The sequence below is a fragment of the Mrakia frigida genome (assembly GCF_051309035.1).
Source record: "Mrakia frigida strain ATCC 22029 unplaced genomic scaffold BDY24scaffold_12, whole genome shotgun sequence".
In the NCBI taxonomy this organism is placed as follows: Eukaryota; Fungi; Basidiomycota; class Tremellomycetes; order Cystofilobasidiales; family Mrakiaceae; genus Mrakia; species Mrakia frigida.
Window position 1 is genome coordinate 352,312 of NW_027481269.1, and position 21,123 is coordinate 373,434.

The window sequence follows — 21,123 nt, forward strand, 5'->3', positions numbered from 1 at the left end:
CAAGTTGACTTTACGGTTGAAAAACGCGTTTGCCGCCTCGCAAAATGAACAAGAAGGAAAGAGATGGGGACGCGTCGTCGAGCGAAACATCGATCCCCCGGAACCTGTAGTCAATTCTTCGTGTAAAAAAAGACCCTCGAAAGAGCGTGGACCTCGAAGCTTACCCTCCGAACGACCTCCAAAGCAGGTTTTTCCCCCTCCCAGCGCCGAGATGAGTAGACAATGAGCTCCGGCGCAGTGCTGCCAAAAACAACGAAGCTCACCCCTCCCTGCTCCTTCCCTCGGGGCCGTTCTTTCTTTCGACCAGAATCTCGAGCAGCTCTCTCCCGTGCCTTCACTTCAAGTCCCAACGCTCGCTCACAAAGCAGCGTTTCTCTAGTGGTTAGCTAACTCGCAGCTCGAGCCCCCGAAGGAAAGGAATCGCTGGCCCGCCAAGGCAAAGGAGAAGGAGGAGGGGGAAATCGTTTTGCCCTCCTTTCGTCCTTCCCTTCAACCCACGTCCGTCCTTCCTCCTCCCCCTTCCTTTCCTCTAATCCCGCCCCCAAGGTCCCCTTTGTAAGTCTGCACCACTCTCCCGTATGCCCTCTCGTGACCCAGTAACTGACAGCTTTTCCCCGTTCGAAAACAGTCCTCAAGCAGCCAAACCCCTCCGCCGACCATGCTTTCAGCCCTCTCCTCCCCCATCGTCTTCTCTACTGCCCTCCTGGCCCTTTCTACTGTCGTTAGAGGACAAGTGATCGCCACCAATCCCAACGGCGAAACCAACCCGAGTGTAAGTATATACACAGAAAAGTGGAAGGACTTTGACGAGAAGTCAGCTCGACCTCGTGTTGTTCCCAGAACGACGCACGCTCACCTCCCCTCCCTCCTCCTTCCCTTCTTCCACAGTCTCCCGAGCTCGCCGAGCCTGGAGCTGCCATCAACCAGACCTCTATGGCTCGACTTTTGACCCTCAACGGTATTGGTACGTTCTTCGTTTCGCCCCATTCCTTCCTTCCCTTCGCCATCAGTTCGATCGAGAGCTCCTTCCCTCCCTCCCGCTGATTCCTTCCCTCTCTTTGCCCTCCCTCTTCAACAGACGATTTCTGCCTGTTCGGTCCCCCTGAGGAGGGTGAGACATTTTTCATTCTTCTACTTTCGAGCAACCTGGGCATAGCGGGAGAGCTACGAACGGTCGAGGACGATCATCCTCTGTTTTTTGGAAGGACGCGCGCTGACCTTGCCCTTGGCCGCTCCTCTTCCCTTCCCTCTTCGTCCCCCTAGGACCCGACTCCTTGATCGGAAACGTCGAGCCCATCGTCGTCGCCTACTGCCTCCAGGCTCGAAACAACGCCAGGTTCGTAACTGTTTTGCCGCTCGTTTCAACTCGCACCGTTCCTCAAGGGCTGATCTTTCGTTCCCTCTTTTCTCCAGGTTGATTCCCGACGGAACCATCTACTCTGCCCACTTCATCAAGACTCCTCTCTACGTTCAGATCCAGGGTTTCTTCGATGGAACCAAGATCAACATCCCTTACGGAGGTGAGTTTAGAACCCTTCCTTCTCTCCGACGTCGCTCGTTCTCGACTCCCCCTGACCTCTTTTCGTTCTTCCTCTCTCTACTCTCAGACGATGGAGGAGAGCTCGACCCTCACGGAGCTGAGAACCTCGGAAACCCTGTGAGTATTTTGGGATAGGTTCAGGAGGGTTTAACAGGTTGGAACGCCAAGAGGGAAAGGACGCGAGCTGAACTGGTTTCCCGTCCTCTCTCCTTCCTCTTTCTAGATCGGAGGCAACGTTACGTCCAACGTCTCTGGAGAGGACGTCTTCTACGAGGAGTGGATGTCCTTTATGTCGTACAACCGCTCGTCCCCTTCTTTCTCTCTTCTTGAGGCGAGGAAGTCTACGAGATGAAGGAGCGCTCGGACTTGCCTCTCGACGCGTCAGTCGCTAACTTCGGTTCTCTTTGTTCTTTCTTCTTTCCTGCTTCTTCAGAGTTCTGCCTCGTGAGTTCTACTTTCCATCCCAAAAACTCGATCACAATCAGGCGCTTCGTCAAAGCTTCGAGTTGCTAAATCGCGTCTCTTTCTCCTCCTCCCTTCTTCGCAGCGAATCTGTACCGCCGAGACCGACGATATCTCTGCTGCTCTTCAGTGCGAGCACGAGCTCGACGTGATGGGATGCCAGTTCGTCATGCCCGGAGACTACACGTGAGTGGGCAAGCTTCGTTCTTTACGACTCTCTCGATCCCCTCTCGAATCTGACGCGTCGACTTCACTCTTCCTTTTCTCAGCAACAACTCCTTCACCTCGTGTGATGGAGATGCCGCTGTCGCTCCCGGTCTCTACCCCCAGGCTGATGGATCTACCTCTACTTTCCGACAGCGATGTTCGTCCTATCTTGCTGTGCGACACGCCCGACCCTCGCTGACTTTGCTTCGACTCCTTCCTCTCTTCAGTCGTCGGAACTTACACCGATGACTCTGGAGCTCCCCAGACCTACACCGTTGGACAAACCGTCACTCCTGCTGGACCCTTCTCTACTCCTGCTACTTCCAACTGCCAGACTTTCACCTCCATCTCCAGTGAGCCTCGATCTCGTCTTCTCGTCTCGCTCTTCTAGCTCGAACTGATCCTTCCTTTTTCATCAGACGGTATCCCTACCAACGGTCTCGTCCCTACCGGAGGAGTCGTTGCCTCCGGATCCTCCGCCGTCGCTTCAGCTTCCTCCGCTGTCCAGACTGGAGCCAGCGCTTCTGGATCTGCCGCTTCTGGATCTGCCGCCTCTGGATCTCGATCCTCCACTCGAGGTACCTCCGCTACTGGAGCCCTCGCCTCTGGAGCTTCCGCCTCCGCTTCCGCCACCTCTGCCGCTGGTGCTGGATTCAAGTCGGTTTCGTCCAACAACGGAGTTTTCGCTCTTCTCGCCACCGGAGCCTTCGTCGGATTGGGAGGTCTCGCTCTCTTGCTTTAAAAAACAGACTCTCAGTTTAGTCTCTTTTTCTCTAGCTACCTCTTGACTCCCTTTCCCTTTTCTTGGACGCTCGGTTTGAAACCCACGGACTTGTCTCGCTTTCTTGCTCGTTTCCCTTCCACTTTGCCTCTCGCTCGTTCGTCGTTTCTCACCCCCTTTCCTTTGCATGCGATACCTACCTACCCTACCCTACGTTCTCCTCGCTTCGTTCTTCTTGGACTTTGCAGAAGTCCCCCCGTTTTCTTGCATTCAACAAATCACACTCTTTCTTCTCGAACTCGAAGACGCGACGAAGTTGGCGACGCGTTCTTTCTTCTGCTCGTCAGCAAAACTGGACATGACTGAGTCTCATCCTTCACCTAAGCTTCTCAAAACTCTACGCTTGTAATCTATCATCGGGACTAGAAAACAAGTCGATCAAACCACCTCCTTCGCTTCCCCTTCCCCTTCTCGAGAACTTCTCCTCCTCCCCCGCCTTCTCCCCTCCTCCTCCTTCCACTCTCGAGCAGACGTGTGCGACGACCTTGTTCCCGGAGCGACGAGGAATAAGGTTCAAATTGAGGAGGCAGAGGCGAAATCCGAGGGAAGAAACGAAGGGTCGAGAGTCTTCCTCGATTCGGGACCTCTCCCGAGCTCTTCCTGAGAGTAAAAGTCAGAAAAATTGTGGAGCGAGCTCAGGTCCATTTTTTTCTTCTTCTGTGAGCTAGATAAACTTCAGAAAATCTGGCAGCGAAATCTCCAACCTTTCTCTCCTTCCTCCTTCTCGAAGCTGACCTCAAACCGCCATCGTCCCTCCCTTCCTTCTTCCCCTTCGCCTCCTCCCTCCCCCCCTTCCTCTCAGCTCCTCCTTCAAGATGGCCTCTCTCTTTCGCTCAGCAGCAGCTTCCTCCTCCTCTCGTCTGCCAACCACCTGCTCTTCTCTCGGACCCTCCCTTCGTGTTCGTTCTCTCTCTCTCTCGACCTCACTTTTCGCTCCTTCGCCCTTCCTGACCTTCCCTCTCCCTGCCTCTGTGAAATCTACAGCGAACTATGGCAGTTCAAGTCGACAACACTCCCATTATCCCGACTGGTACCACCTTCCACGTCACCAACCCTTCCTCCCGTCTAACCAAGAAGTCGAGAAAGAGACAGCAAGCCGTCCTTCTCAGGGAGGATCACTCAAAACTCGGATTCAGAGGTTCGTCCTCTCTTTCTTCCTCCCTTCTCCCACCATCACTCTCACCGTTCGAGAGCTAAACTTATACATATCTCGTATCGATCGTGTAGGTGACGTCGTCTCCGTCAACAAAACCTACGCGCGACAACTCTACCGAGAAGACATCGCCGCTCCCATCGTCCCCGCCGGAGGATCCCCTCGCCCAACCATCCCTCTTCCTCACGCCCCAACCATCAAGGAACTCCTCCACACTCCCGCCGCTTCAGCCGAGCTCACAGCCAAGATGCCTCTCTGGGAGATGCTCAGGAGTCCAGAGGGAGACAAGCCCAGGATGACCTTCACGAACGGACTGCCGAAGGGATACGAGATCAAGGCCATCTTGAAGAGGAGGGAAGAGGAGAGAATCGAGAAGCTGGAGTTGAAGAGGCTCGAGGACGAGGAGGAGGAGAGGGTGGCTTTGGAGAAGTTGGAGCAGGATCTGAAGAGGTACGGGCTGGAGTTGGAGCAGGAGCAGGAGCAGGAGGAGGAGGAGGAGAGGAGACGGTAGTCTTGTGAGCTTTTTCGGAGATCTGTATGGCTCTCACATCGCTCCTGCGAGGTCGTTGGAAGAGAGGAGAGGTCTTTCATGTTGATCGGACGTTTCCCTGAGAGTAGAAAGGTCGAACGATCTCGGAGGAAGGAAGGAAGCAAGAAACTGTTGAGCTCGCGCTTTCCCTTCCTTCCCTTCCCTCCCTTCCTGTTCGAGTTCGATCTCCCCGAGCTTTCCTTCGCCCGCAGTACTCTTTCGACGAAAGATATACGCCGTGAAGTAAGCCTAAGATCTTCACACTAAGATCGATACCAGCACCTATCGCTATCAACCCAACAAACTCAAACACTCTCTCACCAACTCCTCTACCTCCCCTCCTCCCACCTTCCCCTTCCCTTCCACCAACCCCTCCAGCACCTTCTTCCCTCCAGCCTCCCTCCCAGCCTCCTTCACACCCTTCTCTCCTCCCAGATTCCCCAACACGTTCCTCAGCACCAGAGCTCCCCGATGGACCAACCCAACGTCGACTTCTCCCTCGATCCCTTCTTCGATCGCCTCCTCGTCCTCCTCGTCCACCACAGGTTTGAAGAGGTCCAGGATGAGCTCAAATACCTTGCCTTTGCCTCCGGGTCGAGAGAGGAGGAGGGAGCAGGCGATGGGGGAGGAGGTGAGGGTTGCGAGGCAAGCGGAGGAGGCGAGACGCGTTGGAAGGTCGTAGGTGTTGGAAAGGGCGAGGAGGATGTGGAGTTTGGACGCTGCTGGGGAAGAGGCGGTTTTCGTTTCGGGTTTGGATTCGGACGTGGTGGTAGTCGGGTTGTAAGGCGGAGGAGGAGCAGGCAGGATCGCTCCCGTCGAACTCGTCGTCGACTCCTCCCCAGAGAAGGCCTCGAACACCCTGTCTGACGAAAGAAGGTTGCAAACCAACTCCGTCGCAGCCCTTTTCACCATCTTGTTATCCTCGAGCATCAACTCCTCCGTCTTCCTGACCACCTTCCCTTCCTCAGCGAGAGCAATCCGATCTGCGAGTTCCGGACCCAACGACGCGAGGTTGGTGAGGGCCATGAGAGCTTCGAACTTCTGGAGGAGGGAGGATTCTTCGTGCAGCAGGAGGAGAGCGATGGGCCGAACGGCATCGGCTGAGGAGGAAGGGTTGAGTCCGAAGAGGGCGAAAGGGGAGGTCGTGATGGTGAGTTTGGAGAGGGCTTGGAGGGAGGGGAGGAGAGCGTCGGGGACGACGGTTGGGGATGGAAGTTGAGTGGGTTTGGAGGACGAGGTGGGTGTTGATATGGAGGAGTGGATGAGGGAAAGAAGAGCTTTGGCTCCTCCTTGTTGGATGACGAGCCCTCTATCGTCTCGAACCTCCACCAAAGCGAGGAAACACCTCCCGACCACGTCCCTCACGGCTCGACTCTCGCTCCTGCTCAACGAGACCAACACCGGCACCCCTCCAGCTTCCAACACCTTCTTTACCCTCATCCTAACCCTACGGTCGTCGTCCAGCGGATCCTGATCGGGAACCTCCATTCCGTTGGGCGACTTCGCTTTCTTAGCGGCGGTGGTCATTCGACGAAGACGATCCAGCTGGGCCTGCTCGGCGGTGAGTTGAGGACGGTAGGAGACGAGGTTGGATATGATGGCTGCTATTCCGTAGGCTAAGGAGGGAGGAGTGACCGTTGAGGAGGAGGAGGAGGGTGGAGGAGGAGCGTCGGAGATAGAGATTGGGTTGGTGAAGGAGCGGGACGTGGGAGGAGGAGGGACGAGGGAGAAGAGTTTCTGGAGGAAGAGCTTGTCGTTGGCGAGGAGTTCTTTGATGGGACCTCGAAGGGAAGTGAAGGCTAGACCTTCGACTGCACTGAGGATGGTGGAGGAGGGAGATGCTGGTGTTGTTGAGGGTCGATGGGACGTGACGATCTCCTTCATCATCGACGCGAGCTTGAGATCCCTCCTTCCCTTCTCGCTCTCGTCTTCCTCGAGCTTCTCCGCACCTGCATCTCCACCTTCTGCTGCTGCCAGAACGTCCTCCGCAGATCCTCCTCCTCTCGAGAGCTTGGTCAAAGCGACTGCTGCCGTAGCTCGAAGAGCTGGATCGTCCGTTCGAGACGTCTGCCTCTCGAGCCAGGCGATCCACGACGACGAGGACAGAGCTGTTCGACCTGGTTTCGTGTTGGAAGCTTGGGAGATGAGATCGGCCAGAGCGAGAGGGATGAGGTTGGATCCTTTGGAGGAGGAGGTCGAGGAAGGGTAGAGGTCCGTGAGGTCGAAGAGGTTGTCCATGAAGCCAGGTCGAAGGAGGATCGAGATTCCTGCTCCTTGAGCTGACTGCAGGAGAGCCGACAAGAACGAAAGAGCCTTCTCCAACTCTTCCGACTTGGTCTCTAGTAGTAGCTTTTCGACTTTGGGAGCGAAAGCGTCTCCGAGAGCCTTGCCGTCTTCGGTTGAGGAGGGGGAGGTGGAGGAGTTGAGCTGAGCGAGGATGAGGAATCCGAGCGAACGGGTTCGAGCTGGAATGTCGTGGGTGAAGGAAGAGATGAGGAGCAGGAGATCCGGTGGGAGGAGGGATAAGGGTGTGTTGGAAGATCCTACACGAGTGAGGAGAGCTTGGAGGGAAGCTTCGGTGGGAGGTTCGACGAGGGAAGGAGGAGGAGGAGGAGGGGGAGCTGAAGGAGATGGCGAAGGGACGACGGGACTGAGGGGAAAATAACGAGAGTCAGTTCAGGCCGAGGGAAGGTAGTGCAAAGACGCACTCACTCGTCGAAGATCTCTTCTATAGAAGGCATTTTCTGCGGTTGAAGGGAGGATGGAAGTTGGGAGCCACCTTCAGACGAAGCTCATTTCGCTTCTTCCCTTCGACGACCACGACCTCTCCCTTTCTCTCCCTTTCCTCTTCCCAATCTACGTTCCAGAAATGCCTTCCGTCGATCCAAAGCATCAACAGGCTGTAGAGAAGATCGCTCGCATCTTTGGTTTGGAGAAGGGAAGCTCAGCATTGACGAGTCTCTCCGTTCTCTCAGCGAGGAGGAAGCACGAAGAGGTCATTTCTGTCCCTTCCTCTCACCTCTTCGTCTGAACCTGACTCTGTTTTATTGATCTCTCCCTAGTTGGCAAAAGTCTTGGATTCTCTCGATCATCCAAGGAAGGTAGGAGAGGGTGGATGTGGCTGCAAGACGATCGTTTTCGTCAGTCCCCTCCTCCTTCTGCCTCCCTTTCACACCATTCGTTATCCTCTATCACAGCAGCACAATACCTATTTAACGTTGAGCACTTCTCTTCTATTCACAGCGAATGTTCTTGGCTTACTACCTCCCTGGATTCCTCGACCTCTTCGCCGCTGTCGCAACAGATTGCGAGACCGCCGCTCCCTTCGTCTTCCTCCTCTTCGACCTCGTCCGTGAACCGTATCTTGGATCCTACCTTCGACAGCGAACAGAGCACGAATCGCTCATACAACATCAGCTCTCCCTCCTTCTCGCTTACGTCCCTGGATCTCTTCCGAAGACGGTGAGCTTCTCCGCTTGCGTTCTTTTGTCTGAAAACCGCGTCGAAGCTGACTTCTCTTTCGTCCCTCTTTATCAGACGTTCAAGTCCGTCCTTCAACTCGACAAGTGGTGGAGGAGAGTCTCATCGATGTGTACATTGTCCTTGATCTTCCGCACGTTTCTTCTGCACATCTCCGTCGCTCGAGGAGTCGCCAACCCTATCGTCCCTTCGGAACACACCCTTGCCCTCCGCGACTCCCTCGAAGGCCTCATCGCTTCCCTCAAACTTCGTCTCGCGACTCCTTACGATCAACGAGCTATCCTTGGAGCTCGTCCTTCTCCCAGGGATGCCAAGGAGTTCTCCGACCTCAGCAGAAGGGCGAACATCGCTGTCGAGGACACGATCGATCAACTCGAAGCTCTCGTTCCAATCCTTCGACTCAAGGACGGCGTCGATGCCAGAACGGTCTTCAGATTGTATAAAAACGATACTCAGCCGAAGCTATACTGGGAAGATGTTTGTGTGATAACGCCCAAGGAGGATGAGGTTCAGTGCAAGGAGGGTTCGCTTTTGACTTGTTCGAGGGTGCGTCTCTGATCGATATCTTCCCAAGCTGCTCTAATGAACTGACTAGATTTTGCTCTGCCTTCTCCAGTGTAAATCAGTCATGTACTGCTCCAAACGTCAGTTACGTCGAGACTGTTGACGAAAGGAAGACGAGTCGGTCGACCTGACCTCTTCCTTCCGTCTTTTCAGGCCATCAGAGACTTCACTGGAACAACCACAAGCTATTTTGCTTCTCTCCTTGCTGGGGATCGTGAGGTTCGGAACCTTTCGTGAGAGGTCGAACGGGGTTCAGGAAGGGGCGGCGAGAGGAGCAAGAGTCGGGCTTCCTTTCCTTCTTTTTGCGCCTTTGTTACGACTTCTTTGATGACTTTTGATCTCATGGGTAGAATTCTCTTTCTTCTGTTGCTCTTCTTCCCTGACGCAAACAGAGAAGGGACTGCTTTCGAGCTTGCGAGGAAGGCTCTCCACGCGACGCAAAGAGCTGGAACGCTGCCTCGAAGAGTGAAGAGGATGAGACCGAGGACATCTCTCGAGAACTCTCCAGAGTTCCTCTCTTCAGGGTGTAACGAGAAAACAGAGAGTTTACTTCAGAGATGTGGTTGGCTCGTCGTGCGACGACCTCGTCCTTGTTTCGTTTTTCAGCTCTTCACTCGCACTGATAGAGACGCCACGTGGTGATCACGTAAGAGCTAAAGTCATTCATGGATACAAAATCTATCCTAGGTACACAGCTGAAGATAAGAACTGAAAGACGAGAGAGGAAAGATACGAAACGAGAACCCGTTCACACGCCGATGAGCTTCTGGATGTACATCGCCACTGGGGGGATTCCGATTCTGTAGCATAGAGAACGCGGAGTATGAGTGAAAGTTTTCGAGGGCAACCGTGAAAAGAGCAGAACTCACGCGATGAGAATGAGGGTTCCGAAAAGAGCAAAGGTGAGCGACGCGATAGCAGCCGCTCTCGGTTGTTCGCTGTTGTGAAGACCAGCTGCCTGTGAAAGAGCGAAGAAGCTACATCAGCAGGGAGGATGATAAGATCGAGACATGGAAAGATACTCACTCCTATAGCTCCGGCAGTGGTTCCAAAGAGCATACCGATCGCCAGGAAATCGTCCTCTTTCACTCGACAGCATTTCAGGATCTGTTTCTCGAAGATAACCACGAGGATACCCTGCAGAGAAGAGAAAGACAGTCCAAGTCAGATGCTGGCGACGAGGGAAAGGCGAAAAAGGAGGCGGACGCACGGTCACGACAACCAAAACAACAGTGATGCTCTCATCTCCCATCAGCCGGGCTACCTGAGCAACGGCGAGAGGCGTCGAAGAGAATCGACCGACGAAGGCGACTGTATGAAGGAAGAAGATGGTTAGCATCCAGATTTCGAAGAGGGAAAGATGAAAGAGAGAGGAACTCACGAGCAGTTTTGGGCTCGAGACCGACGGCGAGGGCTCCGAGAGGCCAAACGAACAGAGAGACGACGGCTGCTGGCTGAAGACGAGGAAGGAAAGAAGTGAGCACATCCATCGAAGGAACACTCAAGAGAGATCTACTCACAACGATGAGGGACATCATGCGGAAGAACTGAGAGAGCCGAAGGAGAGAGGGAGTCAGTTTCGAGTTCGACGCGTTCGACGAGGAGGGAGAGGGGAAGGAAACGCGTCAAACTCACGTATTTCCTGAGGTCGGCTCGATAACGATACAGAGGAAGAGCGAGAGCGATCTGAAGACCATCAACAGATCGGTCAGTGCTCCACTTTCGAAGCGAGAAGATAAAGAAGGGACGACTCACGATTCCAGCATCGAGACCGTCGACGAGCAGATCTCCAGCTCCAGGTGAGCGTCCTTCCGGAGGAGGGTTGATCGACCACATCTGAATGTATCCTGCTCCGGTGGAGTACGAAGAAAGACCTGAGATAACGAGGAGAGTGTTCAGCGAGACGCGACGCGATTGGGTTCAAGAAGCATGCAAAGACTCACTCTCTTGCAAAGTCCAGCCGACAGAGGCTCCGAATCCCCAGATGAGGAACTGTAAACCGAAGCGGAAGAAACGTTTAAGCTTGAGAGAACTGAGACGAAAAAGTAAAGGGGAGGAAAAAGGAACTAACGAAGGTGAGGAACGAGGTCGTGAGGATCGGGTGAGCGAACTTGGCGACCGCTTTGGGGACGTTCTTGATGACGAGGAGGTACATGAGGATATTAAGGGTGAGGAAGAAGGGTACCGAGCATCGAGTAGCGTAGAAAACGGGGACGGAGACGACCACGAAGAGGAAGTAGAGGGCGATGTCGAGGGAAGACGAAAGTCGAGCAATGAGGAGATCCCGAGTTGCGATGTCCTTGAGGTCGGCTTCTGTGTTTGACGGCGGGAAGGGAGTTGCTGGGCGAGAGAGGTTGGTTCGAGGAGGGATGTAAGGTTCTCCGAAGATCGATTCCCGACCTGTCTCGTCTCGAATCGTCCGAGCGTCCCAGTCGTAAGACTTTCGGAAGAGAGCTGGTTGAGGTACGTCCTCGTCGTCGTCGTCGTGTCCATCTTGAGTGCTGGATTCGATGCTGGACCTTGATGATTGGACCCTACGAAGTCCGAGATCCACCTCGTCGACCCATGAACGATCCTCCTTCTTCGACTCTACCTGCGACGACCCAGCTTCCCGCTCGTCTTCCTCCAGCTGCAACTTGTCTCCCTTTTCCCTCTCCCGCTCCTTCTCCTCTCCGTACGCCTTGAGGTCCATGACGGAGTTGACCATCGTCGTAACGGAGCTCTTCCTCCGTCGGTCGCTGTGTTCGAGTTCTGCGGCGGTGTTGAGGTTGAGACGCGAGAACGAGACGGGAGGAGGGTTGGCGATCGGTGGGAGAGGAGAGGTCTTGGAGAGTGGAGATGGCGTGGTGATCGAGGAGATGTTGAGGGTGGAAGAGGGGTTGGGGTTCGATTCGACGTCGACCTGCATGGATTTATCGGTGAAGAAAGGCAGGAGACCGAGAAGACGATGGAGAACGATTACGATCGCGAAGACGGCCTAGAACATACCGGACGAAGAGAGACGTCAACTGAAGTTTATTGTGGTTCAAAGGAAGAAGAGGGAAGAGGGAAGACTGACGATGAAGGAGGTGAGGAACCACGCCTGATCAAGCAGAGATGGGACGTCGACGCGTGGTCAGTTCGAGTCTTGTTCGTTGGAGCTGAGGTTGAGGAATCGAACTCACTATCAGCAAGCCAATCTGCTCATTCGACGTTGACGCTCCCGAAGGAATGAGAATGAAGCTGGGCGTCTGGAGGTTATCAAGAAAGAGAAGAAGAACGATCAGCCGCGGTTCGTTCTCGTCTCGACACGTTCTCTCTTCTCTCTCCCTCCAAGAACTCTCGAGCTCACAAAACAGACAGCCATGTGCTTGAGAATCAAGTCGCAAGGTTTCTCGATGACCTTGAGGACCGGCTCCACGTATTTCCTCCTGGAAGATCGATTCCCGTCGTCGTCGAGCTCGACGGGCGACAGGAAAGAGAGGAACGACAGGACCAGGAGTACGACCAGGCATGAGACGATCTAAAAAAGAGAAAGGTAAAGTAGATCAGCATGGACTCTTGGCGAAAACCAGGGAGCTCTAGCGCGTTCTCGAGACGAGAGAAAGAGAGAGGTGGCGGGACAGGACGAAGGACGAACTGGTGCAGGAAGGTAGAATGGGTCCATGAGACGAATGAGGTAGTGGAATCCCCAAGCCATGGCGAGGAGAGAGAGGAGAACGAGTGGTGATTGGATGAAGTTGGCGAAGAAGGTCTAGCAGAAAACGAAGAGAGACGTTAAGACGCGAGAGGAGGTGGAGGGGGGCTGAGTCGAAAGATACGACCAAGGAGCCTCTGGAACTCACCAGCTTCTTGTTTTTCCATGCCTGAAAGTGTGGGAAAGAGATGGAGGTCAGTTGAGAGCTAGCTCAGGCGCGAGAAGCAACAGTGACAAGAGGAGGGAGAAAACGAGACGAGACTCACCTTTCTGAGCGAATCCGAGATAACCAGCCCTCCCTCCTTCGAAACGAAACGAATGAACATCTGAGCGACCTGAGAGCGTGAGGAGAAGGAGGTAGAGTGGTTTGGATTGAGGTGGGGTGGGGGGTTGGTGTTGGGTAAGAAAAGGAAACGTTGTCGAGCGTCGAGGGAGGAGAGCAGACCAAGGGGGTGCTAGAGAAAGAGAAGCAGAGATAAGGTGAAGCTCGCCAAGCTATGAGGTCAAAGCGGTTCAGAAGTAATCAGGCAAGATCTCGATCTCTGCTAGCCTGAAGTTCCCAAAAAGATCTGCCTTCCCAGTTCTTGGCCAAAAGGCCGTCAAGGGAGGGAGGCTGTCGGTCCAAAAGAGCGAGAGGAAGGACAGCGAGCCTTGTTGAGATCGAAAGAGCTGATCCTGATGAGCATGTACACGTTCTTCGAGGGCTTGGATAGAGGGTTTGAGAGGGCGAGGGGCGTCGAAGCTTGTTGAAGGTGGGGAAGGGGAAGGGAAGGAGGGGAGGAGGGAGGGAGGGCGGCTGATCGCTTCCTTGCTTCCTCCTCCCCTGGTCTCTCTCCCAGCTACTCAGCCCCCCATTCACCGACGTCGGCCTCAGACGGGACCATCTCGATAAATGAAGATCTTCACCTTCCAGGTTGGAGTTCCCGCAAGATAGCCTCTTCTTCCAAGAGAAAGGACGGTGTTGGTTGGGAGGCTAGCTCGAAAAACGCATCGATCTCGCTGGCGAGGAGGTTCCTTGAACCTTTTCGAGGGTCGAGATCTATATTTTCCTGTCTCTCTTCTTAGATCCGCTCTGAGTGCCTTGCTTGGCTGTGGGCGGACGTCGGGACTCGAGCGAAAGTTTAGGTCGAAACAACGAAGGCAAGCGGGGGCTGAAAGGGACGATCAGCAAGCACGACGCGAAGGTCTCCAGGACGGTCTCCCTTCCTCTCTCCGACTCGGTTCTAATACTCGGTGAGAAAGCGAAGCAGGTCATAAGCGATACAGTGTGAGCAAGCGAAGATTACCGAAGGAACGACGCTAGGCGTGTGCGAGAGGAGAGAGAACTAGTGGAGCGTGTGCGATGAGAAAGAGAGAGGAAACGAAGCGGAGAAAAATGCTAGACTGGATCGAGAACCGAGAAGAAACAAAGACCTACTAGACCAGAGAAAGCGTACCTGTCCATAAAGACGAAGAGACCTAAACCTAGAGTTTGCCTACGAAACGAGAAGAGACAAGAGATGAGATGCAAAGAGAGAAGAAACCGAGAACGAAACGAGAACGCGTCTTCACTCCGTCACCGGAGAGCTCACGACTCCCCTCCTCCACTTTTCCAACCCGTCCCAGTCCATACCGTGAGAAGGAGCTCCTCCTTCACCGTTAACCAGTCCCTGCTGCTGCTGCTGTTGCTGCTGCTGAGTCGGTTGAGCGGCGGTCCAACTCGACGAAGCCGGTCGCGCCATCGAAGGAGCCTGCTCCTTTGGAAGATGTTGCTGTTGATGCTCGTGCGAAGCTGGGTGAAGGTACTGGGCGGTGGGTTGGGATTGGGCGTAAGGATAGGGGTAGAGATACGAGTTGGAAGGTGGCTGAGAGAGGTTGGAGGAGTATCGAGGTTGGGACGAGGAGGAGGATTGTTGAGGTTGGTGCGAGGTTGAGGGAGCGGGTTGGACCTTGAGGTGAGCCTTACGGTAGGTGAGGTACGATGGCGAGGAAGAGAGAGGGGAAGCGGCGATGGTTTGAACGTAGAGCTGAGGAGAAGGAAAAGGGGAAGTGAGAGAGCGATGAGTTAACAGATCTCGGAAGCCGGAGCTCGAAGAGGGAAGAGGAAAGGGACGAACCTGAACGACTCCGTTCGCATCTCTCGCCTGGTAGACCAAAGGGGCGTAGAGAGCTCCTCCAGCTCCAGCAGCGTAATCCTGCATCGACGGCCACTGAACCGATCCTCTTCCTCCTCCTCCTCGAACGACCTGACCTCCAAACCCTCCGATCTGGGACCCAGGGAACATCGTCTCTCCCCCGGTCGAAGACCCAGCTCCTCCCATCACTCGAGGAAGGAGAGGAACAACCTGTTGAGGCTGGAGAGGGGGCTGTGGGTAAGGGTTCGAGGGAGTCGAGACCGCGGAGGAATCGAACGACGACCGGTGCTGGCGTTTCGGAGGAGGAACGCCGTTCGTCTCGTACGATGAGGGATGAGGTGGAGAGGAGAAAGCGTCTCCTGCTGGTCGCTTGTTGCTTCGAGGAGTGGCGATGGTAGGGATGGACGAGTGGGAGGGAGGAGGAGGAGGAACGAAGTTGGACGAGGATGACGAGCCGTGGTGAGGGGAAATTCGTCGAGTCTGGAGAGGTTGCTGGGTCATGAACGTGGGCATGGGGACGGTGATGGGAGGGTAAGGGTAAGTTGGCTGCTGGAGTTGTGGTTGTTGATGAGGAGGAGGTAGTGGGAGACGCGACGACGAGGGAACGACGAAGTGCGACGGGTCTTGGGGTTTCGAGGACGACGATCCGATTTGAAGCTGAGCCATCGACATCTGAGGAACCCTTTGATGCTGTTGAGGTCTCTGGACGAACGAACCGGGGTAGACGAGGTTCGTGTGAGGAGGAGGAGGGTTCGAGGGCGAAGGGTCGAGCGGGAGGTGGAGGCTTGGGATCTGGATGGAGGAGGAAGATGAGGTTGGACGTTGAGATGAGCCGTAGGGATTGAGGTTGAGGCTGGGGTGGAGGGAGGAGGAGAAGGGGAAGTATGGAATCGCTGGGGAGGCGACGGATTGATGAGGGCGGAAAGCTTCGATAGCGTCGCGTCGAGTCTTTTGAAGGTCGTCGAGGCGGAGGAGCCAGGCCTTGAACTCGTCGGTTGATGTCCACAGGTCGAAGGCGATACCGAGGAGGAATTGTCTGAGGTCCGAGCAGAGAGGAGTGGAGATGAGTTCAGCGACAGGAAGGACCCAAAAACAAAGAACAAAGGGAAAGACGCGTGGCCGAGGGCAAAGGAAAGACTCACCTTTCCATTCGATTGAGATCCTCCAAATCGATGTGAGAAACCTCGCTCCACGTCTTGTTCGTGTAAGCTGAATCGTCAAGGGTCCTGAGAAGGAGAAAAAAAAAGTAAGTCAGCATCGCCTTCCCGACAGATTGAGAGAGACAAAGCGAACTGACTTGTTCGCCAACAGGAGACCGACGACGAGGAGACGCAACTCGCTCCCTCTCTCGCCGCTCATAGGACTGCTCTTCTTGAACCTGTCGATGAAGAGGATAGCCATGAGAACGACCTGAGCCGAGACCTGGGTCGTCTTGAGGATCATCTCGACCGAGTCGACGAACTCTCTCGACGGCCAGAGGTGAAGGGCGGGCTGAGGGAGATTGAAATTCGAGGGAGGGTTCGAAGGGGAAGGCGAGAGTGGATGAATGATTCTTGAAGGAGGAAGGTTGACCGGGAGGTGATGAGGTGACGAAGGGTTCGAGAGAGCATGGTTCGAGAGCGAGAGCGAGTTGGAGAAAACCAGGTAGGCGATGGTTTCGGCTGCAAAAAAGGGGAGAAGGAGGAGAGGAGATGAGCTCGGGGCATTCGGGAAGAACACTATGTTGAATCACTAGAAAATTGCTTCCTTCCTTCGCCACCACCCAACGAAAGTAGAAGGAAGGAGTTTTTGCACGTCCCTTCCCTCTACCACTACTAGGCTGGATATCGACCTCGTCACTCAACAAAGGACGAGAGAAAAGCCATGCCGCGTCGATCTTAGGGAGCCAAACAGGCCGCTCCCTTCTCTTCCACCTCTCTTCCACCTCTCGTTTCTGCCTCTGACCCACCCTTCTTCTTCTCAGAGGTCGATTATAGGACTCACCAGTGAAGACAGCCAGACCGTGAGGAAGTTTTGCCACCCAGTTGTCGACTCTTTCAGAGGAGGACGACGACGACGACATTCGGTTCTTCTCCTTGAGGCTCTTGGGACTGCGATCCAGACTGGTGGGCGTAAGGAAAGCAGAAGAAGCGGAGGGCATAGAAGGGGTGCGGGTGTAGTGGTGGTGGTGTGAGATGAAAGGAGAAGAGCAAGAAAGAGGCGGGTGGGTGAGAGTTGGGAGGAGCTTGCTTGGGAAGGAGGAAAAAGGAAGGTTGCGCTTGAGGGGAGAAAGAGGAGGTCGGAGAGGGCCCCGCTCCCGTTGGAGCTTCGGAGGCGTTTCCTTCGTTCGCTGTTGTTTGACCATCTTCACATCCGTGCCCTGGCAGCGAAGCGAAGAAAACGCGTGCCTCGCTCGCTCAGGGGGAGAGAGAGAATCCAGGGAGAAGTTTTGAACTTGGCTCCATCGAATCGAAACAAACACCTTCAAAATTCTCCTCCTCTTCCTGAGCCAAAGAGGAGCGAACGGCCAGCTTTTTTTCAATCTTCAAATTCCCTCCTTTTGTTCACTCTTCTCCTCCTTTTCCCCCGAGGATGAGGGTTCGGCTCGTTCAGAAACGATCGCTCTACAGCCCCCCTTCCCTTCCGACTGTGCCTTGCCCGCCCTTCGTTCACTTCCCAACAGAGTTTGGAACATCCAGAAAAAAAGAGGTGCGAGAGCGGGAGAGGGAGCAGGAACGGCCGCGCGCGTTCCTTTCTTTCTCCAGCTGCGACGCGTCCGAAGGGAAGTTTCAGGTTCGAAACTTATTGTACGAAGCCTTTCCCGAAAAAGGTTCGGAAGGGGAGGCTTCAAAAGCCCGTTCAAATCCTAGTAGAAAAACAGGGTCGTCTTTGCTGGCAGGACGAAGAGCGTGTCAAGCCAACTGGCCGTTGTTTTCGTTTCTTCCTCCCTCTTCTTGAGACCTTAGTTCTCCCTCTCTCGATCTGTTTTTGCCTCAGATCGACATAGCTCGCAGTAGTCTCCGTGATCGCGGTCTTTTCCCTTCTTACCTCCGAGGGTGGTTTCAGGAAGATGGGGCGAGGGCGAGGCGAGCGAAGGCTGAGACTTGAAAAAGAGTCGAACGACGCGTCTCGACTTCTTCTCGCTCGTCGTTGGTGCTCGATGAGGGTCGATAGGGAGAGCCTATGCCGTAGGCCTAGCCTAAGGCGAGGCTGCTGGAGGTAGGACGAACCAGAACATCATCCTCGAAGAAGAGGAGCTGATCTACTCGTCCAACCTCGACGACGCGTCGTGCTTTTCGTTTCCTTGCCTTTTCCCTTTCCCTTTCCCTTTCCTCCTCTCCCTCCTCAGATCCAGTGAAAATCATACTGTCCAAAAAAAAAGCGACGATGGAAACGAGCCATGCTAAAGCAACTTCGCGTCGACCACCTCTCTCTCTCCCCTCCCTCCCAGCAACTCAACTCCTCCGCCTCCTCCCTCAAAAAAAAAACAACCCAACTAACCTCCCTAATTCCTCCTAATCCCCGCCTCCGCATACCTCTTTCTCTCCTCCACTCCCTCGAGCTCCAACTCGCCGTTCTTCAACTCCTGCTGAGCCCTCCAGACCTCGACGTGCAGACGGGTGTGGTCCGACTGGAGGTTGAACGACGTGGTTTGAATGCGTTTGAGCTAGTAAAACGATCAAAGGGGTTTAAGCTCAGTCAGTTTCGGTTCTTTGCGCGTCGAGATCGAAGGTCGAAGTTCGTTTCGACGAGACTCGAGACTCACCTCAGCATCCGCGTCCTGATTCCCTCCCCCGCCCCACATCCTCCTCAGATCCACCTCCCCAATACCCCTCATCAACCTCGCCAGCACACCTTCGATCCTTTCTCGCTCGATCCTCTCCTTCTCGAGCTGCATGATCTCCATTCTCGAGAGGACGGGACGGGAGGGCGCTGCTGCTGCTGGGACGTGAACCGGTGGAGGCGCTTGAGAAGGAGGAGGAGGAGATCGTTCTCGTTCCCTCGGAACGTTGTTGTTGCTGCTGTAGGAGGGGTTGGAAGGGTGAGTAGGTCGAGGCGGGAGGGAGGAGGACGAGGACGAAGCGGAGAGAGGGTAGGGCTGCTGTTGCTGTTGTTGCTGTTGGTGGTAGGAAGGCTGTCGAGACGCAGGAGGAGGAGGACTGGGTCCTCGAGAGCTGGTGTAGCTGTGGGTTTGGCTGTGTCCGCTGGGTCGAGGAGCGGAGTGAGGGGAAGGAAAGTCTGCGGCGTCGGTGGGAGGAGAGGCGGGAGAGTCCAGGAGGACGGATTGCTGCTGAACCGAGTGGAGGAGCGAGTTGCGTCGGGAGTCGTTGAACGAAGGTGGCTGCTGATGCGAATACTGCTGATGCTGCTGCTGTTGCTGTTGCTGTTGCTGTTGCTGTTGCTGTTCCCACGAAGGTCGACGAGACGAACCCTCCTCGTTCCCAACGAGCGGCGACGCGACGAGGTGCTGGTGCTGTCGTTCCTCCTCCCTCTTCACCACAGGCACAGGCTTCACCTCTTCCTCCTCCATCTCCACCTCCTTCACCTCCTCCACCACCCTCTCCCTCTCCCTCTCCCTCTCCTCCTCCTTCATCACCACATCCTCCACCACGGGAGGTCCAGGCGTGCCCACCTCCTCCCCTCTCTCCCTCGCCTCCACCAACCTCGCTCGTTCCTGCTTCCTCTCCTCGATCGCCCTCACTCTCTCCGCCCACTCCTTCCCTCCGAGAGGCTGGTTCTTCCTCTCCTCCTCCTCCTTCCTCCTCGTCATCTCCAACTGATCCTTCTCCCTCACCGCTCTCCTCTCCCGCTCAACCGACAACTCGGCCTGCTTGCAAGCCATGCGCTCAGCCCAGGGACGGCTATCTTTGGGTGCTCGAGGAGCGGAAGGAGGAGGGATGCCGGTCGGGTTGGAAGGGAGAGAGGAGGAAGGTCCGGCGGGCGGGGAGAGGTGATGAGGATGGTTGGGTTGTTGGCCGACGAGGGATCCGCCTCGACCTCCTCCTCCTGCGACCCAACCTCCTCGACCTCCCCCTCGAACACCACCAGGTCCACCTCGACCACCTCGGAAATGAGAATCGAACCCTCCTCGTCCACCTCTGAACGACGACGTCGCAGGTCCAGGGAGGGAGACGGGAACGAAGCTCGATCCGAACGCTCCTGATTGACTTCCCAGAGGAGCAGCTCCTTTGCGAGGACTTCGAGGAGGACTCCTCGAGCGTCGCTGATGGTGGGAGGTGTCGAGGTTGTCGTTACGAGGAGGAGGGATGCTCGGGCTGCGACTTCGAGAGGAGGAGCGACGACGGGAGGAGGTGGTGGTCGAACGACGATCTCGATCTCGATCTCGGTCTTCTTTGTCTGGGGACGACGCTCCTCTCGAGGGAGATCTGGAGTAGCTCGGTTTGCGAGGAGGAGGTGGGGAGCGAGCGGAGGTGGAGGCTGAGGCTGAGCGGGAAGGGGAGACGGTGGTTCGTCGACCGTTGGAGGCTGTCGAGGAGAGGTGAGGAGGAGGAGGAGGAGGAGGAGGTGGTGGGGATCTTGATCGACGACGAACCGAGAGAGGTGGACGACCGTTCCCGTTCCCGTTCCCGTTCATGGGAGGTCCTCCTGCTCGTCTCGGAGGAGGAGGAGGTGAGGGACTTCTCAGCCTTCGACGTTGGGAGATGGGAAGGTCCCTGTCTGCTGAAGGCGAACGATGCCTGGACGAGGAGCCGTTGGAGTAAGGGAGAGGAGGAGGAGGGAAGTAGGTTTGGTGACCTAGACGACGAGGAGGAGGAGGTCCTGCTCCTCCGCTGACTCGACGACGGTCGTCTGCTGGGGGTGGAGGTGGGGAGACTCGTCGGGAGGGTCGTGCTCCGTCGTCCCTCCTGCGAGAAGGCGATCGTTCTGACGATCGATGAACGGGAGAGCGCGTTCGACTTCGACCTCGCGTCGTCGTTGGAGCTGAGCCGAGAACGACTCGATCCTCGTCGGTTGGGATGTAGGAGAGAGGGGATCCTGGTGTTGGGATGTAAGGGAGTGGAGATCCAGATGCGGCGACGGGTTTGGGAGCTGGTGCTGGTGCTGGTGCTGGTGCTGATGCTGATGCTGATGCTGGAGGAGGAGTGGGGACTCGATCGGAGAATCGACTTCGACGAGCTGGCTTTGGTTGTTCGTTGGAGGTCGAGGTCGAGGTCGAGGTCGACGAGGATTGGGAAGGAGCTGAAGCTCGATGGGGAGGTGGAGAGCGAGCTGGTCGAGTGGATTGAGACGAGGAAGATGAGGAAGCGAGACCGGAGTCCCCGTTCTGAGTAGGTTTCGGAGGGAGGGAGGTGTTGATCTTGGAGGGAGGAGCCGAAGGAGGCAGGGGAGGAGTGGTCGACCTTCCGTCGTCGCTTCCGGTGTCGTAGTCGAGGACTGCTGGACTGAGATCGTATCCTCCCCCTTCGAGCTGAATCCTATCCTTGAGCGAGGGTTTAGGTCGTTCAGGGGAGACTCGTCGTCTCTCCATCCTCTCCTTGAGCGGCGGCCGAGGTTGACTCGGTCGAGGAGGAGGCGAGCGGTCTCGTCTCGAAGGAGGAGGAGGAGGAGGCGACCTCTGTCCGTCTGAAGGTGAAGAGACTTCTCCTTCTTCGACTTCGGCGTCGAGAGGACCTCCT

The 21,123-nt window shown here is 55.6% G+C and overlaps 7 protein-coding genes across 7 annotated transcripts; 3 read left to right on the forward strand and 4 right to left on the reverse strand.

The window, feature by feature from the left end:
• The first annotated feature begins 289 nt into the window (after nt 1-289).
• BDY24DRAFT_361243 (uncharacterized protein) lies at nt 290-3,226 on the forward strand. The gene is made up of 13 exons (XM_076637874.1): nt 290-555; nt 629-772; nt 889-964; nt 1,079-1,111; nt 1,264-1,336; nt 1,414-1,520; nt 1,608-1,657; nt 1,764-1,846; nt 2,026-2,032; nt 2,088-2,188; nt 2,272-2,366; nt 2,437-2,562; nt 2,629-3,226. The coding sequence occupies exons 2-13, from the start codon at nt 659-661 to the stop codon at nt 2,949-2,951; spliced, it is 1,188 nt and encodes a 395-aa protein (XP_076497446.1). The 5' UTR covers nt 290-555; nt 629-658; the 3' UTR covers nt 2,952-3,226.
• A 495-nt stretch (nt 3,227-3,721) lies between these two features.
• BDY24DRAFT_386405 (uncharacterized protein) lies at nt 3,722-4,694 on the forward strand. The gene is made up of 3 exons (XM_076640101.1): nt 3,722-3,889; nt 3,975-4,128; nt 4,218-4,694. The coding sequence occupies exons 1-3, from the start codon at nt 3,806-3,808 to the stop codon at nt 4,652-4,654; spliced, it is 675 nt and encodes a 224-aa protein (XP_076497447.1). The 5' UTR covers nt 3,722-3,805; the 3' UTR covers nt 4,655-4,694.
• Nucleotides 4,551-7,421, reverse strand: SHE4 (She4p). Its single transcript, XM_076640102.1, has 2 exons — nt 7,385-7,421; nt 4,551-7,322 (listed from the first exon to the last, which is right to left on the reverse strand). Exons 1-2 carry the CDS (start codon nt 7,411-7,413, stop codon nt 4,964-4,966), a joined length of 2,388 nt encoding a protein of 795 aa, XP_076497448.1. The 5' UTR covers nt 7,414-7,421; the 3' UTR covers nt 4,551-4,963.
• Nucleotides 7,422-7,918: 497 nt separating this feature from the next.
• BDY24DRAFT_369828 (uncharacterized protein) lies at nt 7,919-8,710 on the forward strand (the record flags this gene model as incomplete). Its single annotated transcript, XM_076638077.1, has 2 exons — nt 7,919-8,134; nt 8,210-8,710. The coding sequence occupies 2 exons, from the start codon at nt 7,919-7,921 to the stop codon at nt 8,708-8,710; spliced, it is 717 nt and encodes a 238-aa protein (XP_076497449.1).
• A 696-nt stretch (nt 8,711-9,406) lies between these two features.
• Nucleotides 9,407-9,998, reverse strand: BDY24DRAFT_386410 (uncharacterized protein). The gene is made up of 4 exons (XM_076640103.1): nt 9,927-9,998; nt 9,743-9,853; nt 9,586-9,674; nt 9,407-9,516 (listed from the first exon to the last, which is right to left on the reverse strand). The coding sequence occupies exons 1-4, from the start codon at nt 9,966-9,968 to the stop codon at nt 9,465-9,467; spliced, it is 294 nt and encodes a 97-aa protein (XP_076497450.1). The 5' UTR covers nt 9,969-9,998; the 3' UTR covers nt 9,407-9,464.
• A 3,604-nt stretch (nt 9,999-13,602) lies between these two features.
• On the reverse strand, nt 13,603-16,963 carry BDY24DRAFT_34237 (cyclin family protein). The gene is made up of 5 exons (XM_076637477.1): nt 16,490-16,963; nt 15,804-16,167; nt 15,649-15,732; nt 14,489-15,542; nt 13,603-14,398 (listed from the first exon to the last, which is right to left on the reverse strand). The coding sequence occupies exons 1-5, from the start codon at nt 16,848-16,850 to the stop codon at nt 13,940-13,942; spliced, it is 2,322 nt and encodes a 773-aa protein (XP_076497451.1). The 5' UTR covers nt 16,851-16,963; the 3' UTR covers nt 13,603-13,939.
• An 872-nt stretch (nt 16,964-17,835) lies between these two features.
• Nucleotides 17,836-18,892, reverse strand: BDY24DRAFT_386418 (uncharacterized protein). Its single transcript, XM_076640104.1, has 2 exons — nt 18,252-18,892; nt 17,836-18,152 (listed from the first exon to the last, which is right to left on the reverse strand). The coding sequence occupies exons 1-2, from the start codon at nt 18,390-18,392 to the stop codon at nt 17,991-17,993; spliced, it is 303 nt and encodes a 100-aa protein (XP_076497452.1). The 5' UTR covers nt 18,393-18,892; the 3' UTR covers nt 17,836-17,990.
• Nucleotides 18,893-21,123: the final 2,231 nt, after the last annotated feature.